The 23,206-nt window shown below is 38.9% G+C and overlaps 1 protein-coding gene across 1 annotated transcript in view; it reads right to left on the reverse strand.

The window, feature by feature from the left end:
- The window catches only part of LOC124615903 (HEAT repeat-containing protein 1), a 276,744-nt gene that overhangs the window by 79,239 nt on the left and 174,299 nt on the right, over window positions 1–23,206 (reverse strand). The window contains exons 16-18 of the mRNA XM_047144079.1: window positions 16,722–17,109; window positions 13,804–13,961; window positions 8,203–8,379 (exon numbers count right to left, since the gene is read on the reverse strand). Coding sequence (XP_047000035.1) covers window positions 8,203–8,379; window positions 13,804–13,961; window positions 16,722–17,109 — 723 coding nt within the window. The remainder of the gene's footprint in view (window positions 1–8,202; window positions 8,380–13,803; window positions 13,962–16,721; window positions 17,110–23,206) is intronic.

Here is a 23,206-nt window from a genome sequence, read left to right on the forward strand (position 1 = left end):
GAGAGGAACTCCAGAAAACCTGGCATGAGCTCAAGAGAAAAAAAAGAGGAGGTTAATAAACAGCAACTAGTGGGAAGTAGTAGAATGTCAGCAGAGCTAATTGGGAATTTCAACCAGGAAATGAAACATGTTTTTCCAAGCAATTTCCAAAGATCAAACCAGAGGGAGAAGTACAACTGGCATATTTTTTGAGGGCATTTTCTAGCTCATTGCCTAAATGTTGCGACAATTCAAGAAAAATAGGTTTCACACATAGTTACCTCAAAGTGGATCATTTCCTGGGAAGATTTCCAGGAGAAATTTAAGAGAAAATACTCATCATTCAGTACACAAGAACATTAGCTTTAGAGTTACTCAGTCCCAAATGTTATACCAACACCTGGGGTAGTTACAAAAAACACACAGAATGGCATCTCACAAATCTAAATATGTATAACAGGGCCGCACAAACACGGAAAAACTGCGCGCGTGCAAAGCGAGGTGCAGTGAGTGCCTGCACAGTGCATTGGTTCAACTCTGCATACTTCGCCTCAACTCTGCTTGCCAGGTGAGGCCGACGCTGTGCGCTGCCGAATGCGCTGCCAGACGGCAGGACACTGTTACAGGGGCGGATATTTTACCAGGTGTTGAAATGGCAGCTGAAGGAATAGGACTCCCTTGGTAAAATCTGTTTTGCGTAACCACACATGGGGCACCAGCAATGTGCGGTAAAGCAAAAGGGTTTATTGGCCTACTGCGGAAAAAACTTAACATGCCGAATTTACCTTCCGTTCATTGTTCTGCACACCAAGAGGCTCTTTGTGCAAAAGTTATCGGTCTTCAAGATGTGATGAAGGTAGTGGTGCGTATCGTGAACTACATTCGTTCTCATGGACTCACTCATCGTCAATTCAAAGAATTTTTGATTTCCTTTGAAGAGGAGTATCCAGATATTCCCTACAACGCTGAGGTGCGCTGGCTGAGCAAAGGACGTCCGGAGCCCCTTCTTCATGACCCTGAATGGGTAGCTGATTTAGGATTTTTAGCAGACATTATGCCTCTCCTAAATGATTTAAGTCTGAAACTCCAAAAAGAAAACAATCTCATCAACGATATGATCAGCAAAATAAACGCTTTCCAGTATAAACTGATGCTCCTCAAAAACAACCTTTCAGATAAAAATACGCAACACTTTCCTGAACTAGGTAAGCGAGATATAAATTGTACCTTTGTTAAAACAGCCTGATTTTTATAACCGCTCTAATCAAAACGGTACTATGTTTTTGTTTGACAGCATCTGTGCAGGAAGGAGCACGTTTTGAAAAATACGTCGAGGTGCAACAATCTCTTGAAAATGCGTTTAACGACCGATTCCAGGTAATGTGCTGGTATATGACATACAGCTAAATAAAGGAGATTGTGTTACATATGCAAGTGTAACATTATATTAAAACCAATAGTACACATTACCTGTTTATTAAAATATATCGCATTTTAGTACTTCGAAACAACGGCTTACATTACTTTCATTTATTAACATTGGCTTTGTTATTGTTTCAGGAAATTACCTACCTGCAGCCAATTCTCGATGTTTTTGTGAAACCTTTTTCGATGGATATTGAAAGTGCGCATTTTGAACTAATTGATTTGCAAAGCGATGTTCACCAAAAGGATGTGTTTTACAATACAAAAGGTTTGCTCCAATTCTACCAGAATTTGCCAAAGGAAGAATTTCCCAAGTTACACAGAGAAGCAGCGAAGATTATTTCTAAGTTTGGTTCCACTTGTGTATGTGAAAGGTTTTTTTCTGTTTTGTCTTGTACAAAAACTAGATTACGTGCGAGTATTTCTAATTGCTATTTAAAAAATTCTCTCAGAATTGCTGTCAGCCAGTCTCTTGTTCCAGATCTTAGTAGCACAATTGCAAATAAAATAAAGAGCACATAGGAAGATACATTTGTGTTGAAACCAAATTTAAAATTGTTACCATTACAGTTATTATATAAAACTCTCTTGTACCGGTACACCAAACTAAGCTCTCCACATAGTGTACATTAGTATTTGGCAGTGACGAAGACAACAGGGTAAAAGCTTTGAAACAGGTCGAGACAGGTGGCGCGAGCGACACAAGCTAAGGAAGTGAGAGGCAGCGCAGTTGCGCAAAGCCAAGGAGGGAGGGGGAGGGGGGGGGGGGGGGTCTGCACTGTCGTCAACATAGCGCAGCCATCTTCTGCACTCTGCACCTTGTGCGGCCCTGATGTAGAAGCTCCTTAAAAGAAAATCATTTAAAGCTTTAGTGCAGAGATTGCCTTACCATATGAGAAGGGAAATTTAGTATCAGCAATGGATGAATGATCTTTTGGGGTTTCTTGAAGGTTTAGCTACACTAAATAAAGAATGCACTGACTATACACAAAACAAAAATCAACAGGGGAATAACAATGAGGAAAATTGTTATCCATCCAAATTCCATAGGATAAAAGAAATATAAGTTCCGTAAAATTAACAGGCCAAACAACGGTCAGGGAGATGCCTAGGAATTTATCAAGTGAATAATCACACTATGATGTTAATCACTTGTAGTAAGGTAAATAACATGGATAACCAAGTCTCATCAGACAGATTGTTTCCGAGTTCTTTGCTGCGAAATATCAAATATGCTGGAGCAGGAGCCAGGCCCCATGATGCAACAATACAACATAGGCTCACTGGGTTGGATTTGCATGTGAAGTACCTACACAAGAACAGTGATTATAAGAAGAGGAGAATAACAATGAAGAGCACATCAGACTGATTGTCATAGGTGAAATATTTGGAACACAGGTACACAGTCACCTAGATACATGCACTGCCATCTCGATGATATCCCAGTAATTAGTATCCAAGTTTTGACATAAATTTAGTTGCTCTATACTAGCAATGAGCATTGGACAAAATTAGCATGTTTTATGTCTAAAGCATTAAATATAGCATGAAAATTATTCCAGATTTCGCTCCTCCTCTAACAGAACACATCTGCAATTGTATACTTTGCATCAATTAATTTTTGTCTTGCATCCTCCACAACTCATGTAGCACAACTTCATTAAAAGGTCATCAGAGCCTGACAATTGGCCATTTTGTTTGTCAGTGCTACTTTACGGCAGCAAGATTATGTATACTTATCTTCTGTACTAACAACAAGTCACGATTAACCTCACACACCTGCATGCTTCAGTAAGAGAGAACAAGTCGACGAGTATGAAGTGATCACAGAGCCACAGTTCTCAGACTCATCATACTCATTGAACTATGGTGGGAACGAAGTAAGTCTTTTGGCATTGATGTAACAGTGGTGCCTTGATTTATGAAGTATGCAGCCCAGACATTAGACTCATACTTGTTCCATTTCTGAACTCTAGTCAATGGTACAAGAAATAGTTCTAAAGATGGTAACATATGGGATTATGGAATGCAGTCAAAGTGTGTAAAACAAACTGTTGTTGGTGGTAAGTAAACCAGATGGAGGAGTACACACCTGTTGTTGGGACACCAGGACATTAAATAAACATTACAGCAACTGAAAGAGATCGCTCAGTACGCACTGAGGAACTGTTACAGAAACTTGAACAAGCAAAATTTTTAGCTCCATGGACCAGGAGGTTGTTGGCAGGTCCAGTCACAACAATTTCAGACCTTAACACTGCCTTCTTACTTGAAGGGAAGTTGTAACAATTTAGGGTGCTCTCTTCTGGGTTAAATATTTCAGTAGCGGTTTTCATAAGCATACTAGATAAAGCATTAGAGGATGATCTAGCACAAGACTTGATTATTTATGTGGATGATGCATTAATAGCATCCCAAGTGCTGGCAAGAGCACTGTGCCTCTGAAAAGGTCGCATGAACAGGGCATAACAATAAAATTATCCAAGAACATTTTTCAAAAATATGAACTTAAGTTTTCAGGTCACACAATGGGGGTAAAAGGAGTGAATCCTGACCCCAAACGAATAAGAGCAATGGAGGATTGCGCTGATTGCAAAATGTAAATAATTTAACTTCATTCCTATATCTTATCAGATTTTATAGGCAATATATAAAGTGACAATCGATTAATGATCCCATCTTCTATCATCTCTCAAACAGTGAACCAAATGGATATGGAATATGAGAAACTGGAAGTACACTACTGGCCATTAAAATTGCTACACCACGAAGACGACATGCTACAGACACAAAATTTAACCGACAGGAAGAAGATGCTGTGATATGCAAATGATTAGCTTTTCAGAGCAACTGATTTCTCATACACAAACAGCAGTTGACCGATGTTGCCTGGTGAAATGTTGTTGTGATGTCTTGTGTAAGGAGGAGAAATGCGTACCATCACGTTTCCGACTTTGATAAAGGTCAGATTGTAGCCTATCGCGATTGCGGTTTATCGTATCGCGACATTGCTTCTCGCGTTGGTCGAGATCTAATGACTGTTAGCAGAATATGGAACCGGTGGGTTCAGGAGGGTAATACGGAATGCCATGCTGGATCCCAATAACCTCATATCACTAGGAGTCGAGATCACAGGCATCTTATCCGCATGGCTGTAATGGATCGTGCAGCGACGTCTCTATCCCCGAGTCAACAGATGGTGATGTTTGCAGGACAACAACCATCTGCATGAACAGTTCGACGACGTTACCCTTGACGCTGCATCACAGACAGGAGAGCCTGCAATCGTGTATTCAGCGACGAACCTGGGTGCACGAATGGCAAAACATCACTTTTTCAGATGAATCCAGGTTCCGTTTACAGCATCATGATGGTCACATCCATGTTTGGCGACATTGTGGTAAACGCACATTGGAAGTGTGTATTTGTCATCGCCATACTAGGGTATCACCTGGGTTGATGGTATGGGGTGCCATTGGTTACAAGTCTCGGTCACCTCTTGTTCGCATTGATGGCATTTTGAACAGTGGACGTTACATCTCAGATGTGTTACGACCCGTGGCTCTACCCTTCATTTGATCCCTGCAAAACCCTACATTTCAGCAGGATAATGCACGGCTGCATGTTGCAGGTCCTGTACAGGCCTTTCTGGATACAGAAAATGTTCAACTGCTGCCCTGGCCAGCACATTCTCCGGACCTCTCACCAATTGAAAACGTCTGGTCAATGGTGGCCGAGCAACTGGCTCGTCACAATACGCCAGTCACTACTCTTGATGAACTGTGGTATTGTTTTGAAGTTGCATGGGCAGCTGTACCTGTACACGCCAGCCAAGCTCTGTTTGACTCAATGCCCAGGCGTATCAAGGCCACTATTATGGCCAGAGCTGGTACCTGCATTTCTTCTTGGTGTAGCAATTTTAATGGCCAGTAGTGTATTTCAAAATATAAAACGAGCTCTAGTAAATGTTCAGATTCTAAAACATCCAAGCAAGAAACAACCATTCAGACTCGCCACTGATGCATCCAAATACAGAATGCATGTGAATTCTTCCAAGGCAAGTGAAATCCAGAGAAAGTTGAGAACAATACAACAGCATTTCCTGGGAGAAATTTGGACAAGTATGAATCTAACTGTGCAGCAACAGCAAAAGAGTTACTAGCCATGGCATGAAGAATACAAAACTTCCAAACTTCAATATGGTTATTTAATTGGATACATAAAAAAAATCTACTCACCAAGCAGCAGCAGGACACATACATTAAAGACTGTTGTGATTGGCAAGCTTTCTGAGCCAGCAGCTCCTTCTTCAGGCAGAAATGTTGAAGGGAAAGAAAGAAAGGTCAAGGAGAAGACTTTCCTTCGCATCCTGTGTGCGTTCTGCCACTGCTTGGTGAGTAAATTTTTTTATCTATCCAATTCAATAATTTAATGATATGAATATAATAGAAGGAAACATTCCACGTGGGAAAAATATATCTAAAAACAAAGATGATGTGACTTACCACACGAAAGCGCTGGCACGTCGATAGACACACAAACAAACACAAATATACACACAAAGTTCTAGCTTTCGCAACCAACGGTTGCTTCGTCAGGAAAGAGGGAAGGAGACGGAAAGACGAAAGGATGTGGGTTTTAAAGGAGAGGGTAAGGAGTCATTCCAATCCCGAGAGCGGAAAGACTTACCTTAGGGGTAAGACTGCTTGTGTCTGTATATGTGTGGATGAATATGTGTGTGTGGGCGAGAGTATACCCGTCCTTTTTTCCCCCTAAGGTAAGTCTTTCCGCTCCCGAGATTGGAATGACTCCTTACCCTCTCCTTTAAAACCCACATCCTTTCGTCTTTCCCTCTCCTTCCCTCTTTCCTGACGAAGCAACCGTTGGTTGCGAAAGCTAGAATTTTGTGTGTATATTTGTGTTTGTTTGTGTGTCTATCGACGTGCCAGCGCTTTCGTTTGGTTAGTCACATCATCTTTGTTTTTAGATACCATTAAATAATTATCAATAAGTGATTGTTTTTGTTGTTATTAGCTTTAATATGGGGCTCACAAGTAGTCATTTACACAGATCACTAAGCCATGGGATTCCTCATGGAAAGCAGGTTTATTACATAGCTACCTAATGAGATGGGTGTTATTTTTGCAAGAGTTTCAGATACAAATAAGGTACAAAACAGGACCTCAAAAAGAATGCCCTGTCCCAATTACCATTAGGAAAAAACAAAATGACTAGAACTGAGGGGCCTGGTGTGATTTCACAATTAATATTCTGTCTGCCAGTTACACCAACAATGATGTAAGGCACTTAGTTTGAAACATAAAAGATTACCAGCAGTCAGACAGGTATTTTGGAGAAAAGATATTATTGCGTGAGCATGAGGATTTACCCAAAATGCAAAAGCATTCATGGCTAACACAGGGTGGGGTCTAATTTTGACAAGTGAATGAAAAATCATTGCACTGGAAGTTGAGTACTTCCAAAACCGCAGTTAAGACCTAATTTAGTTTGTGAACAAAGGATATGGTAATTTTGGCATTAGGAAATGCTTTAGGCACGTGACCAATTTTACCATTTAAAGAACATATCTTAGGCACATGTAAATTGTGCCAAAAAGAGGATTTCAACCATATGACCAACAGGCCACATCTAGTAATAACAGAAGCTTTGCAGGACCTAACAGTTGCTATCTATGGGCCATTGGCCCATTACCCATTTACTTTGTTAAGCGTCAAGTCACTTGAAAAATAGCTTAGGATAGTTTAGTTGCTGACAAAACTGAGTTGCCACAACATCCTTCGTCTAAGTGTGTGTGTGTGTGTGTGTGTGTGTTTTATGTGTGTGTTGTAGAGGAGAGAGAGAGAGAGAGAGAGAGAGAGAGAGAGAGAGAGAGAGAGAGAGAGAGCAGGGGGTGGGGGTGGGGGGTGTTAAGTGAAGAGTATTGGTCCTTTGGGCACAGAATCTCATTTTCTTAGTACGTAAGTGTTCAGTTTTGAGCCACACAGTGTGCACGGAATTGTTCTTTTCTTTTCATGCATCATGACAGCAAGTGGCGATGGACATCTGTTTCCCTGCAATTGGAGGCATCTGTTGGTTGTAGCAGTTATTCCATGATAATGCCGTCTCATCTAGGAGAATCAATATGGACCATGGGTGTAATAATTGTCATGACATTACTGGTCAAGAGAAAGCAAAGGTTGACATACAGAGTGCAAACAATAAAGACTAATATGTATTGTGAGCTTGTAAAGTTAAATGCTTTTATCAGTTATAACATGGAAAGTATGACTGCTGACAGAGGTGCAGCACACAGGTGATAAAGAAACAGCACTTGAATTTGTTTTTGCAGCAATTGGTATTTTAGATCATTTCTAGCTGGTATGGACATTGATCGCATCTTCAAAGTAGTAGTCTAGTGCCCCAAGATAAAGCAACAAGGTTGTTTCACAAGCTTTTTTTAAGTCAAGCAGTTAATATATATTAAGTCACAGTGACCACAAAACCTTTACATAGTTCACTTCCTTACCACATCTCAATAAATACAGGCACATTACATTCCAACATGAACAATACTAATGCAATCTGGAGGCCATTCTACCTGTCACAGAAAACTGCAACTCATAATCATGTATACACCCGTTGATTGTGTGTATCTGTACAAAGTTACATTGACGTCCTACCATATCTTCTGGGTACTTCACTTTTATTGTCAGGCAGTGCACATACAGTTACATTGCATGCAAATTAGATATTCATCATGGTTTTCGAAATATGAACTATAATGAGAATATTTCTTACCTTGTCTAGGATGTCATAGCACTGGTTTAGTTTAACTTTCCAGTATTTTGCAGTTGCTTTTCCTGAATTTATGTCAGCTTCTTGAGCACAAGACTGAATAAGGCATAAGATATTTTCAATAAATTCTCTGTACAAACTTTCAAGCTGTACAGTTTCATCATCAGTCAATGCAGCAACCTGTTTTAAAAAATGTAAAAAACAAATCTAAATAACCACTTAGAAAATTAACAGTTAACAATTTTAGAAAAGAATAAAATTATGCTGTGTAAAGAGAAAGTTGAAGTTCAATGCACTTTTAGTAATTTTGTCTCAGATCTTTTAAGAGCTAAAAATCGTAGAAAAAATAATGTCTAATAATTGGTATCATGGCTAATCACAAATATTTGCTACATGAAGTTGGCAAATTCTGTAGTGTACAATACAATGCACAGTGAAGCAGTTTATTATTGCTAATTTAGCAGGGCAGATTTTCTTTATTGTACAATTATTTGCTATCCACATTACACATAAAACAGCATTGTAAAATATACTTCTAAAATTGACAATTTTTGCAAACACACAAAGTTTTCCAGGTCCAGTATTCATCAGCTATTTGTACAAACCTTCATTATCTCTTTATTCTATGTCTTGATGAAGCTTTGGCAGTAGATCTTTGTAATACTTGCACAATAAATTAGAATTACTGTATGCAATTCTGTATCTGCTACATTTATTGAGGGGAAGTGGGAGCCACAGTGTTGATAACTTGCCAGAATAAAAGGAAACAGGGCAACACAAGAACATTTGCTAAACTGATAGGAGAAGGCAAATAGTATTGCAGATGAAGAAAGAAGTGCAGAACACAACAAATGCAAGAAGACAGACCAAGTAAATAGAATATTTTAAAATACTGTTATGAGGGAAAGCAAAGAAGTTGATGCAAATACAACTGCACAATGAAAATTACAACAATGCTTCAAAACTTCATCACTGTGTCCCCACTGACAAAATCTCTGCTCTTGAACACCAACATCTTCAGCTTATTATCTATAACCTACCGTCACATATAGAAGACACCACCCATTTCCACTGCTGACTCTCCCCAGCTCCAGCCCCTATGCCACTTGATCATCCTGCTCATTACTGTCAAGGCCACCTCCATCTATAACAATATCCCCAATGCCCACGGCCTCACCACTGCTGAACAGTACCATTCCGTATAACCAAGTGCCTGCAAACCAAGAACCTCCTTCCTGCTCTCCATGGCCAACTATATTCTCATCCACAATTACTTCTTCTTTGAAGGTGTCATCGAGAAACAAATTTGCAGTACAGTCATGGGCAGGTCCATATGGATACGGGCACTTCCATATGGGTACAGCAACATCCCATGTCAACCCACTGAAAGGCCATCTAGAGGTAACAGAGCCCCCCTCCCCATCCCGCTATCACAAACCCTTCAAATGGTCCAGATTTAATAATGACATATTTATGATTTAGATTGAGGGCTAGGATAACCTATCCACATTCCTTCAGAACCTAACACTTTCTCCTCTATATACTTTACCTGGTCCTCCTCAGCCCAACAAACCACCTTCCTCGATATCAATCTCCACCTCAGGGATGGCTCCATTAGTAATTCCATCCATGTCAAACTTGCCAGTTACCAACAAAACCTTCACTCTGTCATCTGACAAACACTCCATTCCAATAAGTCCGTTCAATAGAGCCTAGCAACCCAAAGTCATTACTTTTGCAGAGACGAGCAGGCCCCATGCAAAAGTGGTGAGCATTTTACTGATGCCTTTCAAGTCTTAAGTTCAAACTCCCCACCTTGTCCAGGAACAGATCTCTCATGCCTTGTCTCCCCAGCCATGCACCATTCCCCACATTCCCAACGGCTTGCCAGAAAGGAGCACCCCTTTTGTGACTGTGAAGGATAAAGGACACAAGGATGGGAGGAAAGTAAAAGAAGACGTGTACAGTGATGGTCAGTCTTGCAGAGGGAGAGGTCCGTGTGGCTTAAACAGAGGGTGGGCTGGTAAAAGTAGATAGTCAGCAAAAGGGATTTAAGAAGCAGGAGGAGACAGTGCAGACAGAAGATAAGGGAAATGCAAACAACATGGAAAAACCAGAGCATACAGAGGGTGAGCAGAGATAGGAGGGAGGTAGGCAGATGGTTAGGTGGGCAGCAGTTGGCAGATGATGTAAATGGGAGGTGAGACACATGGGACAAGATACATGGTAGATGTGAAGACAGAAGAAGAGATAGATAAGGAGATGGAGAATAAAAGACACCAAACAACATATGACGAATTTCTAAGTCCAGCCATGTGCATGGACTGGTGCATGGATGGGAATAGCGCAAAGTGATCAAGGCTTGCCTCCCTATCTCAGTGCAGGCACAGCATATATGATATTTTGTGCACATATTTAAATAGCTGTGATTTGCAAAATTATTAACAACAAAAAATTTGTGTACTGAAAACTGAAATCACCTTATATTGTAACACAATCAACAATGACACTTTCTTTATGATATAAAATTATAGGTAAAATTAATCCAGAATCCGCCGATGGATACAACACTACCACACAGTGCTGTTTCCAAGCTAAGGTTGACAGTGATTGTGATGTTCAAAACCACAAACTATCATAAAACATGTTATGATACAAAGCCATAGCTCTCAAATTTATTAACATGGTTGATACAATAGAAGTCAAACTGTGTAACAACTGTATAAATTTGTTGAGGGTGGACTGGTTCATTACAAAACACAATGGAAGACTGTGTAGCAATGTATTTAACACAAGCTTACTTAATTTTCAGCTTGCCCAAATTGACTGAATATTCAAACACAATCATACTCTGAAAAACATTTCAGGACACCCATGAAGTGTAAATTTTCTCAGACAAACTAAGTGTTGGAAAAAAGGAATTTAATCTTTTTATTTGGTAGTTCCACAGCCCTTTAAACACACTACTTCTCTACTCACAATGTCCACTTGAGAGTCTCCCAAATAAGCCTCATTCATTATCTCACTAATCATATCCATCTGTACCCTTAACTTCGCCATCTCTAAGAGCTGCATCTACAAACAAACCAGAGGAATGGCCCTAGCCTGTGAAAACCAAGGAAGAGGCTTCCTCTTATCCCAGACTGCTACCCCTGGCTTGGCACAGATACACTAGTACACACACACACACACACACACACACAAAAAAAAAAATAACGTAGAAATCTAATCAAAAAACCTTCTTTGTTATTTTTACTCAGTTAACTGATTTATTTATTTATTTATTTATTTTTTATTTTATTTTTAGTACCTTGCTGCCATATTTTCATTATCGTATTGGCTTTTTTTATTTTCCCTCATTTTTCTTCTTATCTTCTTTCTTCACTTGGAATCTGTCAGTATCATCAGTAATTTACAATAAGTGCCAACCAGAACTGTTCTTCTGTTGGTGAAGTGGCAGTTCATGAAGCCAGTGTGAGGATAGTTTCAGGATAACGAATGAATGATGGTGAGAAATTAGTTTTTCTTTTTAAGCACGTTTTTCTTTTTAAGCACTGAAATTGAAGTTTTTCTGTATTGAGTTCGCTCGTGGAGGTTTATTTTAATCACTGTGAAAAAAGCGATCATGATTTTAGGTCTGCCACAGATCGCTGACTACCATTTTCTCAGAGACATTGCACATCACAAGGTTGTGGTGAGGTAACGACAGGAGCTAAAATTCAGGACTACAAAATGAGTTGACTGTAACAGTTCAGTCATTGGTCACTTAAAATCAGCTGTCAACGGAAGATCTTGCATTTCTGTCAAACATCATGGTGGCCCCACTTCCAGCATTGCTCTGCATTACATATTAAGCATTTGTGAAGTGACCTGCCATGTTGGTGCATCACTTACAACCAAGCGGTAGCCAGCAGGCGATGTAGCAACACTGTTGCAGTAAGTAACAGATGTCAACTATTAAGTAATTTCAATCAGGTTATAGTCATGTTACTTATCAGCTGACATATGTCCATAGCATAGCTCTCTATTATAGAGGTATTAATCCATAAACTAGCTGATAGCCTGAATGGGCACAAAAGGACTGTCTGCCTTGCAGATGTCCTCTTTGCAGTTGCTTAGCTTAATTCAAAGAATGACTCAAGAGACTCTTAATACCTCCTATACCAAACCATTTCAATCCTTCCAACCCACACTAGTTTCCCTGAAATCTACCGACAGAAATTTGCTTCCCAACATATCCTTTTACCTAGTCTTGGTTTTACAATCAGCCTGTATTAGCCTATCCTCATCCCTCTCCCTCGCCAATAAGGTAGCTATTATAATTTAATTATTTAAACAATAAGATGTTCAGTATGGAACAACGATAATATGGAAAGGGTAGATTGCTACTCACTACATAGAGAAGGCATTGAGTAATACACAGGCACAAAGAAAACAAATTGTAGAAATATTTAAGCTTCCAGACAGAGTCCTTCCTCAGAAGTAGATTTCTCACACATTCACACAACTTGTACACACATGGCTTCTGTCTCTGGGTGCCAAGGACTGGCTGTGGTTTTCTTTGTGCCTGTCTGCTACTCAATACCTCCTCTACGTGGTGAGTAGCAAATTGATTATTTTCTTTTATAATTGTCTCCATCATATATATAATAGTCTGTTTTTCTTCTCCTATCCTCTTTCTTTACCTTTTCCACTTTCTTTCTACCATTTAATTGATATTTTCTTTCTACTCTTCATTTCCTGTTCCTTTGGTAATCCACCTATACTTCTCTCTCTTTCCTTTCTACCATCTCTTGAATTGAACCTGGTGTAGTTCTTAATAATGTATTAGATCTGACTTCTCTGATACAGATTCCTTTATCTCTGTCTCCCTTTCTCCTCGTGATGGATGGGTCATTTCTAGCCTGAGATCAGTAGCAGAGCCTTCTCCTCTTTTATAACTTCCTGCAAACAATTACTATCTCCTTTTTAAAGAAGGAAGCTACAAGTTTCTCTGTTACAAGTGTTAATTTAAGTAGGTCTGTCAGCTGCACAGCAAACACAAAAGTAACAACTGGCCTATTTCCATCTCCTTGTGGCTTTTAAAATTTTTAATTAATAAATCATGATTTGCAAGCTCTGCACTGTCTCTATCACTTTACCTTTGGTAGAGAGAAGTACACAGGAATAAATGATATCTTGGAACTATATAAACACATTAACACAGAAACACTCAGTGCAATGGCTAACGGGAAATAGCTGAATCAACATAAATTGAAGTTATTCAACCAGCATAGGTAGATTTCCCTCACAGTCAACCTAGCCTGACTTGTTAGTAGAAAGCATTGAGTTTTGCACGCCATGTGCTTATGGATAGAAAAACAAATGTTACACACAAAGATGACAACACATGAAATGAAATTCGGCATGGAATGATGACAACAATGCCAGTATCCACTGCATTGTATAGTGGGCCAAGGTTAGTAGCAACTCGAAACAAGTGAACATCGCACCAAACTCATACACCATCTTGTGACCTGCTGATTCTGCTACTCCCAGCAACCATCTCTATAGCACGAATAGCGGATTTTACAAAATACTAAAATAGATAAAGAAATCAAGTACCTGTGCAACAAACGATGCTGATGACAGAAGCGATGACAAAAACGTTACAAGACTGTATCTGTAGTGACGCAGCTGTTTATCCGTATGATGAGCAATATCAAACAGTGATGATGGTGGCAATGTTGCACCCATCTTCTTTTTCAGCCTAAAGAAGTTTTCTGCCACAAAGATAATTGCAATAAAAATTAAAAATAAGCCACTATCAGTATTTTACAGTATGAGAAATTACACCTCATCTGGAAAAAAATTAAAACAGTTACTAAAGAAATGACAGCTTACAACACAAAATAATCAAGTGTTACCATTTCAATGGTTTCAATAGAATAATGTGCACTTTTCGCTGCTCCTGTCCCTCTCATAGTATTACTGGTTAATTATCTGAAAACAACATTCAAATAAGAAACTGAGATGTATACAGAAGTGTAGTTTTAAAGCCAATTTTATTCCATATACTGCTGAATTTGTTCCCATCCAGGTATGGTGATCTGTCAACCATATGACCAAATAGGCAAAACAAAAGTAAAAACATGTACAATACACTAAAAAAAAAAGACTACATACTCCAGCACTGTAGAAGTCAATATAGTAACCTGTAGGATGCAACAACACTTGCAAACATTTTTGTAAAAATCCTTCTGTTGATTGTCTCAGAATATCTAGTACCTTCAAGTGTGACAGTGACTGAATTTCAAACAAAATGGTATATCAAAACTTATGCCAATACTACAGACAAAAAATTGATGTCATTGGCATAGGAACAGCTATTCTAAATGTTAAGGGTCCTTACAGGCAGTATAATTCGGCAGGTCCTGGCAATTTGGACAATTAAATAATGGAGGACCCTGCTGAACAAGCAATCTGGTCTGATGTACAACCACTTCCCTGTAATTCGATACATGTATAATGTCTATCTCAAAGGAACATCAGCGAAGTGGGGAGAAGAGTAATGATCAGAAGCCTTATGCATAATCATTGTAATTTGTAGTAATGTCAAAAATAATAAAGAATTAAGGATGGATGCGTCTTTTCTAAGCACACGAATTATTATTTTGTTTTTACACTGGAACAGGTTTCACCACAGCTGTGCCATCCTCTGTGGGTTTTTTTTCCCTTTTCTCTTTAGTTTTACACTGTGTGTGTGTGTCCTGTGGCTGCCAATCAAATATCAGCCAAACATCTAAACTGGTACACCATGTCATCACTGCAGTATTTTGCTAGTCCTGAGCTGTATCTGGTTTGTATGTGTGTGTTGAGCATGTATTTGGTGTTATTGTGTAGTTGGACTGATGTTTTCTCCTAGTCATTTATGAATACTGCATCTTGTTATGTTGCTGCGGCTTGGACACACATTTTGTTGCACAAATTCATGTTTCTGATCAGAAATGCAATTCTGTGCAGTCAAACATGTGTCCAAGCCACACAATACCATTAAAAACATGCTTGGCACACAAATATAAACCAGACACTGCTCAGGACCACCCAAATACTGCACTGATAACAAGGTATACTAATTTAGACCAGTGGCTGGTTTTGAATGGCAGCCACAGGACACACACAATGTAAAATAAAAGAAAAAACCTACTGAGGATGCAACAACTATGGTGAAACACATTTGGGAGTTCAAGCGAAACGACAATTTGTGTACTTGCAAAAAGGTGAACCCATCCTTAATTCTTCATTATTTTCTGCTATTGTGGAAACTGAGCTCAAACTTCCACTATCATGGTGTAAAAAATATTTGCTGCAGTAATAATCATAATAATAAAATTCTCCATGTGAGCCATTTTCTGACCTCTTCAGTCCGACAGTGCATCTCTAATAACCACATTGTCAACAGGACATTAAATCCTAATCTCCCTTATTTTTACCATTGTCAATGCAGCAACACGAATATCTTACATTTATTTTAACATGTTACAATTCATAGATGGAAAGCAAAGAAGTGATATGCCTTAGTAATTTATGAACAGATGGCCCAATTTAAGACACCCCCCCCCCCCCCCAAAAAAAATGGGTTGATAAATTGTAATGTGTGTATAGTCTGCACTAAATCAGTCTCCAATTGGTTACATTATGTTTTGTGATGTCCTGGAATTATATGATTCACACAAAGACATAAATCAAGAAATCAGCAAATAATGTCATCTTTACAAGTAAGTTATGTAGGCAGCATTCTGTAACCATGATCAAGAATAACAAACATTATTTCAAGATGAAACGCTAAACAATTTCAATCACAGAACAGTGAAGCACAGCAACATAATCACAACAGTTACTTCATTTCTAATTTATGAATCTCTTTCTATCCTAAAGCAGAGCATATCAACAGAATCTCTCCAAGGGACACATCCTAGTTCTTCAACGGCTTTAGAAGATTTTACCTACTTGCAACACACCTTTCTAAATAAGACTAAAACAATTCATCTGAAAATGAAATATCAATCAGCCCACAAAGAAACAGGCATACCAGCAGCTTTAAATATCACTTTCTACTGACAAGGTGGTGTCACCCATCATACTAAAAAAAAAAAATTGTATATTGCAATACAAACAAAAAATTAATGGCTTCAATGTATTTAAAAAATATACATTTTCAGAGTACAACACACATCTCAACAATTGAGCGTATGATTATTTGCATCAAAGACTTGATCAGAAAATACGAAATAATGAACTCATTTGATTGTTTAAAAGCAGTATACATGAGCAATGAAAATTTTTGTCCCAAGTCTGGTCTTAAAAGTGTCAAAAAGAGCAGCTTTTACTGCAAAACTATTATCTTTTAAATTTATCTACAAAATTTACTGAACATAAATTCAACATGAGAGTGACACACAACTCATCTCTGGTTGGTGTGGATGTCAATTTTAATTAGATCATTCAGCCAACATACACGGATATAGCACCAAATCTCTTACCTTTTGATGATGGAAGCAATCTCACGTATCTTATTACTGAAACACAATTCTTTATAATAACATAAGGCGAGAACTGTTTAGTTATATTCATTAGGAACTCAAGCCTTTTTGGCATTGCATTCTGTTCTTTATTTTCAGAACCTTTCTTATTAGTATTTCTGTTGTCAACACCATCATTGCCTCTGAGAACATGACTCTCCAGAACAAGGCTTATAAATAACCACAAAAATTTTTCAGCATTTAATGTCTGGAGTAATTTGTGGAATAACGAAATGCGTCTATGCTCTGGAATATCCATCACAGCATCAACAAACACTCTCATCACTTTTGCTACAATATCTTCAAGTTGCGAGTTCATCTTCTCTGTCAACACACCAGAATGTTCAGCCTGCAATAGACAAAATAACATACACATGTTTATTTATCATAGCATACAATACTTCTAATTCATGAATGTTACAAAAGTCTACAATTAAAATTTAAATATGAAAACTGCAGACAATTTCAGATTTGGTAAAACATACTAACACCAAATCAAAATCAAGAACTACAGCAAGACTAAATAATCAATGACGTAATCTTAATTTATCCAAACTAGATCTTGTTGATCTCTGTGGCTGTTATTCAATTAAGGATTGCTGAAGGAGAATAAAACCAGCCACAAATATTTTTTAATGAGCTGTATTTTACTGCCACAACCAGTTTTGGGCTATTATGCCCATATGCAGATGGCTATGCTCATTTTGGTGCAGTATCAAATCATCAGAACCATACTGTCCACTCCTGCACCGCATAAGAATACTGAAGTAGGCAGTCTCATTTTATACACTGTATGGATGATTTGTATAATACAGTATTTAACTATGTTAATGTGCAAGATGTTTACATTCAAACAATTTTCATTTCCTCCCATAAACGCATAAGGACCAAAATGATGCTAAAAGCCATTCATTAGGAGAAATGTAAAAGGCATATAAATGATTCACTTTATACATTGTGAAACAAATACTAACAAAGAGATAGAGGGGATGGCCAGTACTTACCTCAGCTCAGTACAGGTAAGTACTGGCCAGCCCCTCTTCTCTTTGTTAGTATTTGTTTCACATCTTTATATGAGATTTTCCATTAATCATTTAGATCACTTTATACATTGTCACTCACATGTTTAACTGCATATATTTATATACTACACAAGTCATTCATACAGTCTGTAAATTGGTGGCAATTACTTAGGTAGGAACAGAAAACTTAATTTAAAAAATAGTGCAACAAACATGCAAAATCACTGGCTTTTAATGAAATAACATGAAATCTGTGATTTTCAGCAACATAATGCTAAATTAGTGGTTTTAACAAAATGTCACAGAAAAAAGTATTTTTCCCCATTCCTGGTTAAAAATTGTCATACATCTGAGAATCTCGGCGACAACTGGGAGCTATTTAATGCTGAAATTAGACACCGTATATATATAAAGTTGTCAACTCTAATGGACACAGATCCAAACAAATCAGTCTTCAAAGCCTTGGATTCAAGTTTTAACCCAAAGATAATACACTCAAACCTAGTAACATTGAAATGCAGTCTGTATCCGGAATGACTGGTCTTTGTAGCACAGATACTCTGAAGGGGGATGAATTTTTTCCTGAAAGTTAAATGTTCATACATCAGGAAATGTATGTGTAGTCAAATGCCTGCAGGCAACACGAGCTGACGAACATCAGTTTGCAGCTGTGACACTTACGGCTATTTAGATTGTGTGTTTCAATGTACGTAGAGAGGCTACTCTCTAACTACAGTGAAATGTTAACAAATGGGCAGCACAATATCTCTGAAGCTAACCTTACTTGTTAGGAAACTGAGTAAAGACCCTACTAAAAAGTTCTTAGAACTGTTGCGCGGTTGATAAAAAGGTTCTACAATGAACAGAGCATTCAGAAAAGTCTGTTCTGTTCAATTCATTTCAGTTCAGTTCCATTCGATTCAGCTGCATAAAGAACATGTTCTTCTGAGACCTTTAGTGACTGCCATTGGTTCGTTCACCTATTCGATTGCAAAATTCTTGACAACATTATTATGACTGTATGCAGGACTCTTACATCACGAATTCACCATATTTTATCAGCAACCACCTGCATAGTGGTCCAGCTGATGGACGTATTACTTTGTTTTGATGTGGTTTCACTACTTACTATTGTTCCATTCAATGAGGTGTTGCAACAACAGAATCAGATTTTTCCTCACATTATTGCAGAACTGTTTACATATTGCCTTATGACTACTACTTCCAATCAAACATTATGTTCTATGAACAGATGGGTGCTGTGGCTATGGGGAGTCTCTTTAGACTAGTTGTAGCAAATATCTTCAGGGAAAAATTCGAGTAGCAGGCACTGGGAAAGAAAAAGAAGAAGAAGGTGTGTGTGTGGGGTTGAGAGAGAGAGAGAGAAATATTTGGTTCTGCTACGCAGGTGACATTTGTTTTGTGGGGGCATGCAAGAGATGAACTGATTCATTTTCACAAGCATCTCAATGGAATTAATACGAAGATTCAGTTGGCCATGGTGAAGCAGACATATGGAAAAAAACATTTTCCTGATGCACTAGTTTTCAAGAAAGATGATTGTAGCTTAGGCCACTCAGTTTACTGACAACATCCACGTGCAGACCATTACCTACACCAGGATTCGAACCATCACCTACAACAAAAGCGAGGCATCATAAAAATGTTGGCAGATAGAGCAAAGAACATCTGAAAACCAGAGCTGTTTGACGGCGAAATGAAACACCTCAACAATGCATTGTTCAACAACAGTTATTCGTCTGCTGAGGCAAAAAGGACATTACGATCATACCGATGCTCAAGTTCCCTTGAAATTGAAAGTTTTCCTGGCTTTCATTATGGATGTTACTGACGGCATAAAAAAAAGTCTTGAAAAAATGAATCATTGCAGTAATCTACAAACCCACCTGGAAGATATAGCAACACCTAAAATTGGTGAAGTATGCTTGCATACCACTGGAAAAAGCAGGAATATGTAGGATTCCGTGAAGTTGTGGAGAGGTGTACATGAGTACTACAAAAAGAACGGTCAAAAAAATGACAAAAACAGCAAAAGGCAATGGTAGGAGAGGGAGACTGACAAATCAGCTATTGTGGAATAAGTTTTACAGCTAGGAGATCACCACATTCATTATCATAGGACTCACGTACTGGCAGCCACAAATGGATACCATGAAAAGCTATACGGAGAGCCCATCAAGACTGTTAAACATCTCAAGAACTTCACAAGTAGGGGGGCATGAAATTGAATGGCATCTGGATCCTGGTGCTGAAGAAGATGTGTAATAGTCTTCCACCACTGGGTGACTGCAACAGCTGATGATGGCAAATGGCAATGGTCAATGGTCTGTTGCACTGGGTATTCAAAGCATCTGATGTCATGCCACTGCGCAGGAGCCGGAATAAAAAGAACTTTGCTACAGTCAGTAGCGAGCGATGGGATGTATCGGGGACTCACAGAAACTAAAGTTCCCTTTGAAAATTGCCTCCGCAGAAGGAGATGAAACAATTGGTTTAAATATGGAATCCGTTCAACCACGAGACAATAGCCCCCAGCTGTGGAAGTTTATGGTCTATGATTCTTTCCTTCATTTCCATTTCCATTGTCATCAACAAGGAGAAAAGTATCTCATTTGAAGTTACAGTTGTCTCCTCATTAGTTGCACACACTTTACAAAGTTAGAAATATTATCTTTACAGTTAATTTAAATCTTCAACTACAGTAGAAATTCATGCTCTTTAAAAATTTCACACACGTAATTCCAAGGACTACAGTTATTAATTGTCAGCAAAAAGTTCATCTAATAGTGGATGATGCCCATGAAACAACTGTGTAGTCTTTAATATAAGGGCTGTAAATAAAAATAAATACATAATCTGTTTCTCAGAGTCTATTCGCCCTTTTCCTGAAAGCTAATTTGTATGGAAAACAAAGCATTAATTTCAAGAACTTCAGCACAGACATACACTGATCAGCCAAAATATTATGACAACAAAACTACCATTGACATAAACGCGTCCAGGTGATACTGACATCACCTGGCGAGGAATGACTGCTAGTCAGACACACATACACACTGCTTGCAGTTTGTAGTATCAGTGAGCATGCTATCCATATGTATAACAGGAAAGGTGCACAATCTATCTGACGTTGACAAAGGGCAGATTGTGTTGGCCTGAAGGCTCAGCATGAGCATTTCAGAAACTGCATGGCTTATCAGATGTTCAAGGAGTGCTGTGGTGAGTGTCTTCAATATGTGGCAAAACCAAGGTGAAACCATGTCTAGAAGCCATGGGGTTGGGCAGCTACCCCTCATTACAGATGTTGGGCAATGTAGGCTAGGCAGACTGGTAAAACAGGACAGGCAGCGAACTGTGGTGGAACTGACATCAGGCACTAATGCTGGGCAGCATACATGCGTGTCTGAACACAGTCGCAATGATGGGCCTCAGCAGCAAATGACCCATGCATGTGCCAATGTTAACAGCACAACATTGGCAATTACAATGAAATGGGCACATGACCATCGGCACTGGACATTGGCGCAGTGTCAGAGCATTGCATTGTCTGATGAATCCCGGTACCTTCTTCACCATGCTGATGGGAGGGCAAGAATCGATCATCTTCCAGGGGAACAGCCTTTGACACACGTACAAAAGGACAGAGACAAGCCGGCTACAGTTCCATTATGCTCTGGGGATCATTCTCATGGGCATCCGTGGGTCCAGTGGAGTTCATAGGTCCAGTGGCGGTCATACAAGGGACCATGATGGCCAATGAGTATTGTACACTGGCTGCAGACTAGATACATTCCTTCGTAGCGAACATGTTTCTTGATGGCAGTGGCATTTTTTAACATGATAATGCGCGAAGTGATAAGGCCAGGAGGGAGATGGAGTGGTTTGAGGAACACAGTCACAAGTTCCAATTGATGCCCTGGCCCCCTAACTCACCAGATCTGCACCCGATTGAAAACATATGGGATGTGATTTGAATATGGCATCAGAGGTCATTGCCCCATCCCCAGAATTTATGGTAATTAGGTGACTGTGTGTGTGTGTGTGTGTGTGTGTGTGTGTGTGTGTGTGTGTGTGTGTGTGTGTGTGTAAGTGCGCGCGCGCACACACATGCAGATGTGTTGCCAACTACTTATAGCGATGCACCAAGGCCTCATTACTTCCATGCTACAACACATCGCCGTTGTAATACATGCCAAAAAGTGGATGTACCAGCTATTAGGTAGGTGGCCATATTGTTTTGGCTGATAAGTGTATATAATCCTGATGTTATTGAAAGAACATCATTAGAAATACATAATAAATCAAATGCAGAAACATTCAATGCTTTGAAGTACTATGAAAAGGTAGTTTAAATAAAGGGGGGGGGGGGGGGGGGAGGAGGACAGACAGACAGGTAGTAGCAACTGGTTTTCCTACTGTTTTAAATTAGATGAACAACCATCATTCATGCAGAAGTATCATTAACATCAAAGTGTTTGTTTTTCTGAACACTGTTTCACAAGTTAAGAAACTTTGCAGTTAGGGACATGACATAACAACATAATAACAAAGTTTTGCCAAAATTATTAAAACTGAGGCGATTTATTCCCTATGTCTACTGATATTTTTTATATAATTTAATAAATAAAACACACATTTCCTCACTATACTAGCTCCCCCCCTCCCAACTGACAACAGGCAGTACAGCTCCATTCAATTCTGCAAAGATATTTAGTAAAACAAATGAATATAGTATGAAAAACTGTTTGAAAAATTTCAGCCAGTTTTAATTTGTATATGGCCCAACATTAGCCCCCACTCACTGTGGGCCTCAATACCATCTGTGAACTTGGCAGCTAATTTCACCATGTGTCCTGATTTTCTAACTTTCTTGGGCACTTGGGAAGAGTTTGTATCCTGGTCTGCTGCCAGCTGGCTTTGGATTCTCCTGTGCACTGTCACCAGGAAGAAAACAGGCTGGCTTAAGGCAATCAATAGAAATGTTAGGTAGTTCATCTCTAATACTCACAGTGAAAAGCTTCGGAAAATGTGGAATCACTTCATAAGAACGCCCAACTGATTGCGAAAGTCCACTATTTATCTTATCAATTCTAATGAACATGTAACTTGTGGCAGAGCCTTGTGAAAGGAAGAAGTTTTTTTGGATTTGTGGGAACACATTGCAATTTTTAGGTGCTTCATTGTTTTTTTAGGTGCTTCATTGTTTTTTTCGGTTTAATGATGAATGTTGTAGGGTTAGCAACCATCATGATATGAGGTTCATGGAAGAAGTGTCCTCATAGGTCCAATGCAGTAAAACCCAACATTTCCGCCACTGCAGCAATGATTGACTTCCAGAAGGAGCAACAGAGGCCAAGTAGAATAGTGAGTAATATTTAGGGCAACCAACATGTTATCATGGTT

Source organism: Schistocerca americana, chromosome 5 (assembly GCF_021461395.2).
Source record: "Schistocerca americana isolate TAMUIC-IGC-003095 chromosome 5, iqSchAmer2.1, whole genome shotgun sequence".
Classification (NCBI taxonomy): Eukaryota; Metazoa; Arthropoda; class Insecta; order Orthoptera; family Acrididae; genus Schistocerca; species Schistocerca americana.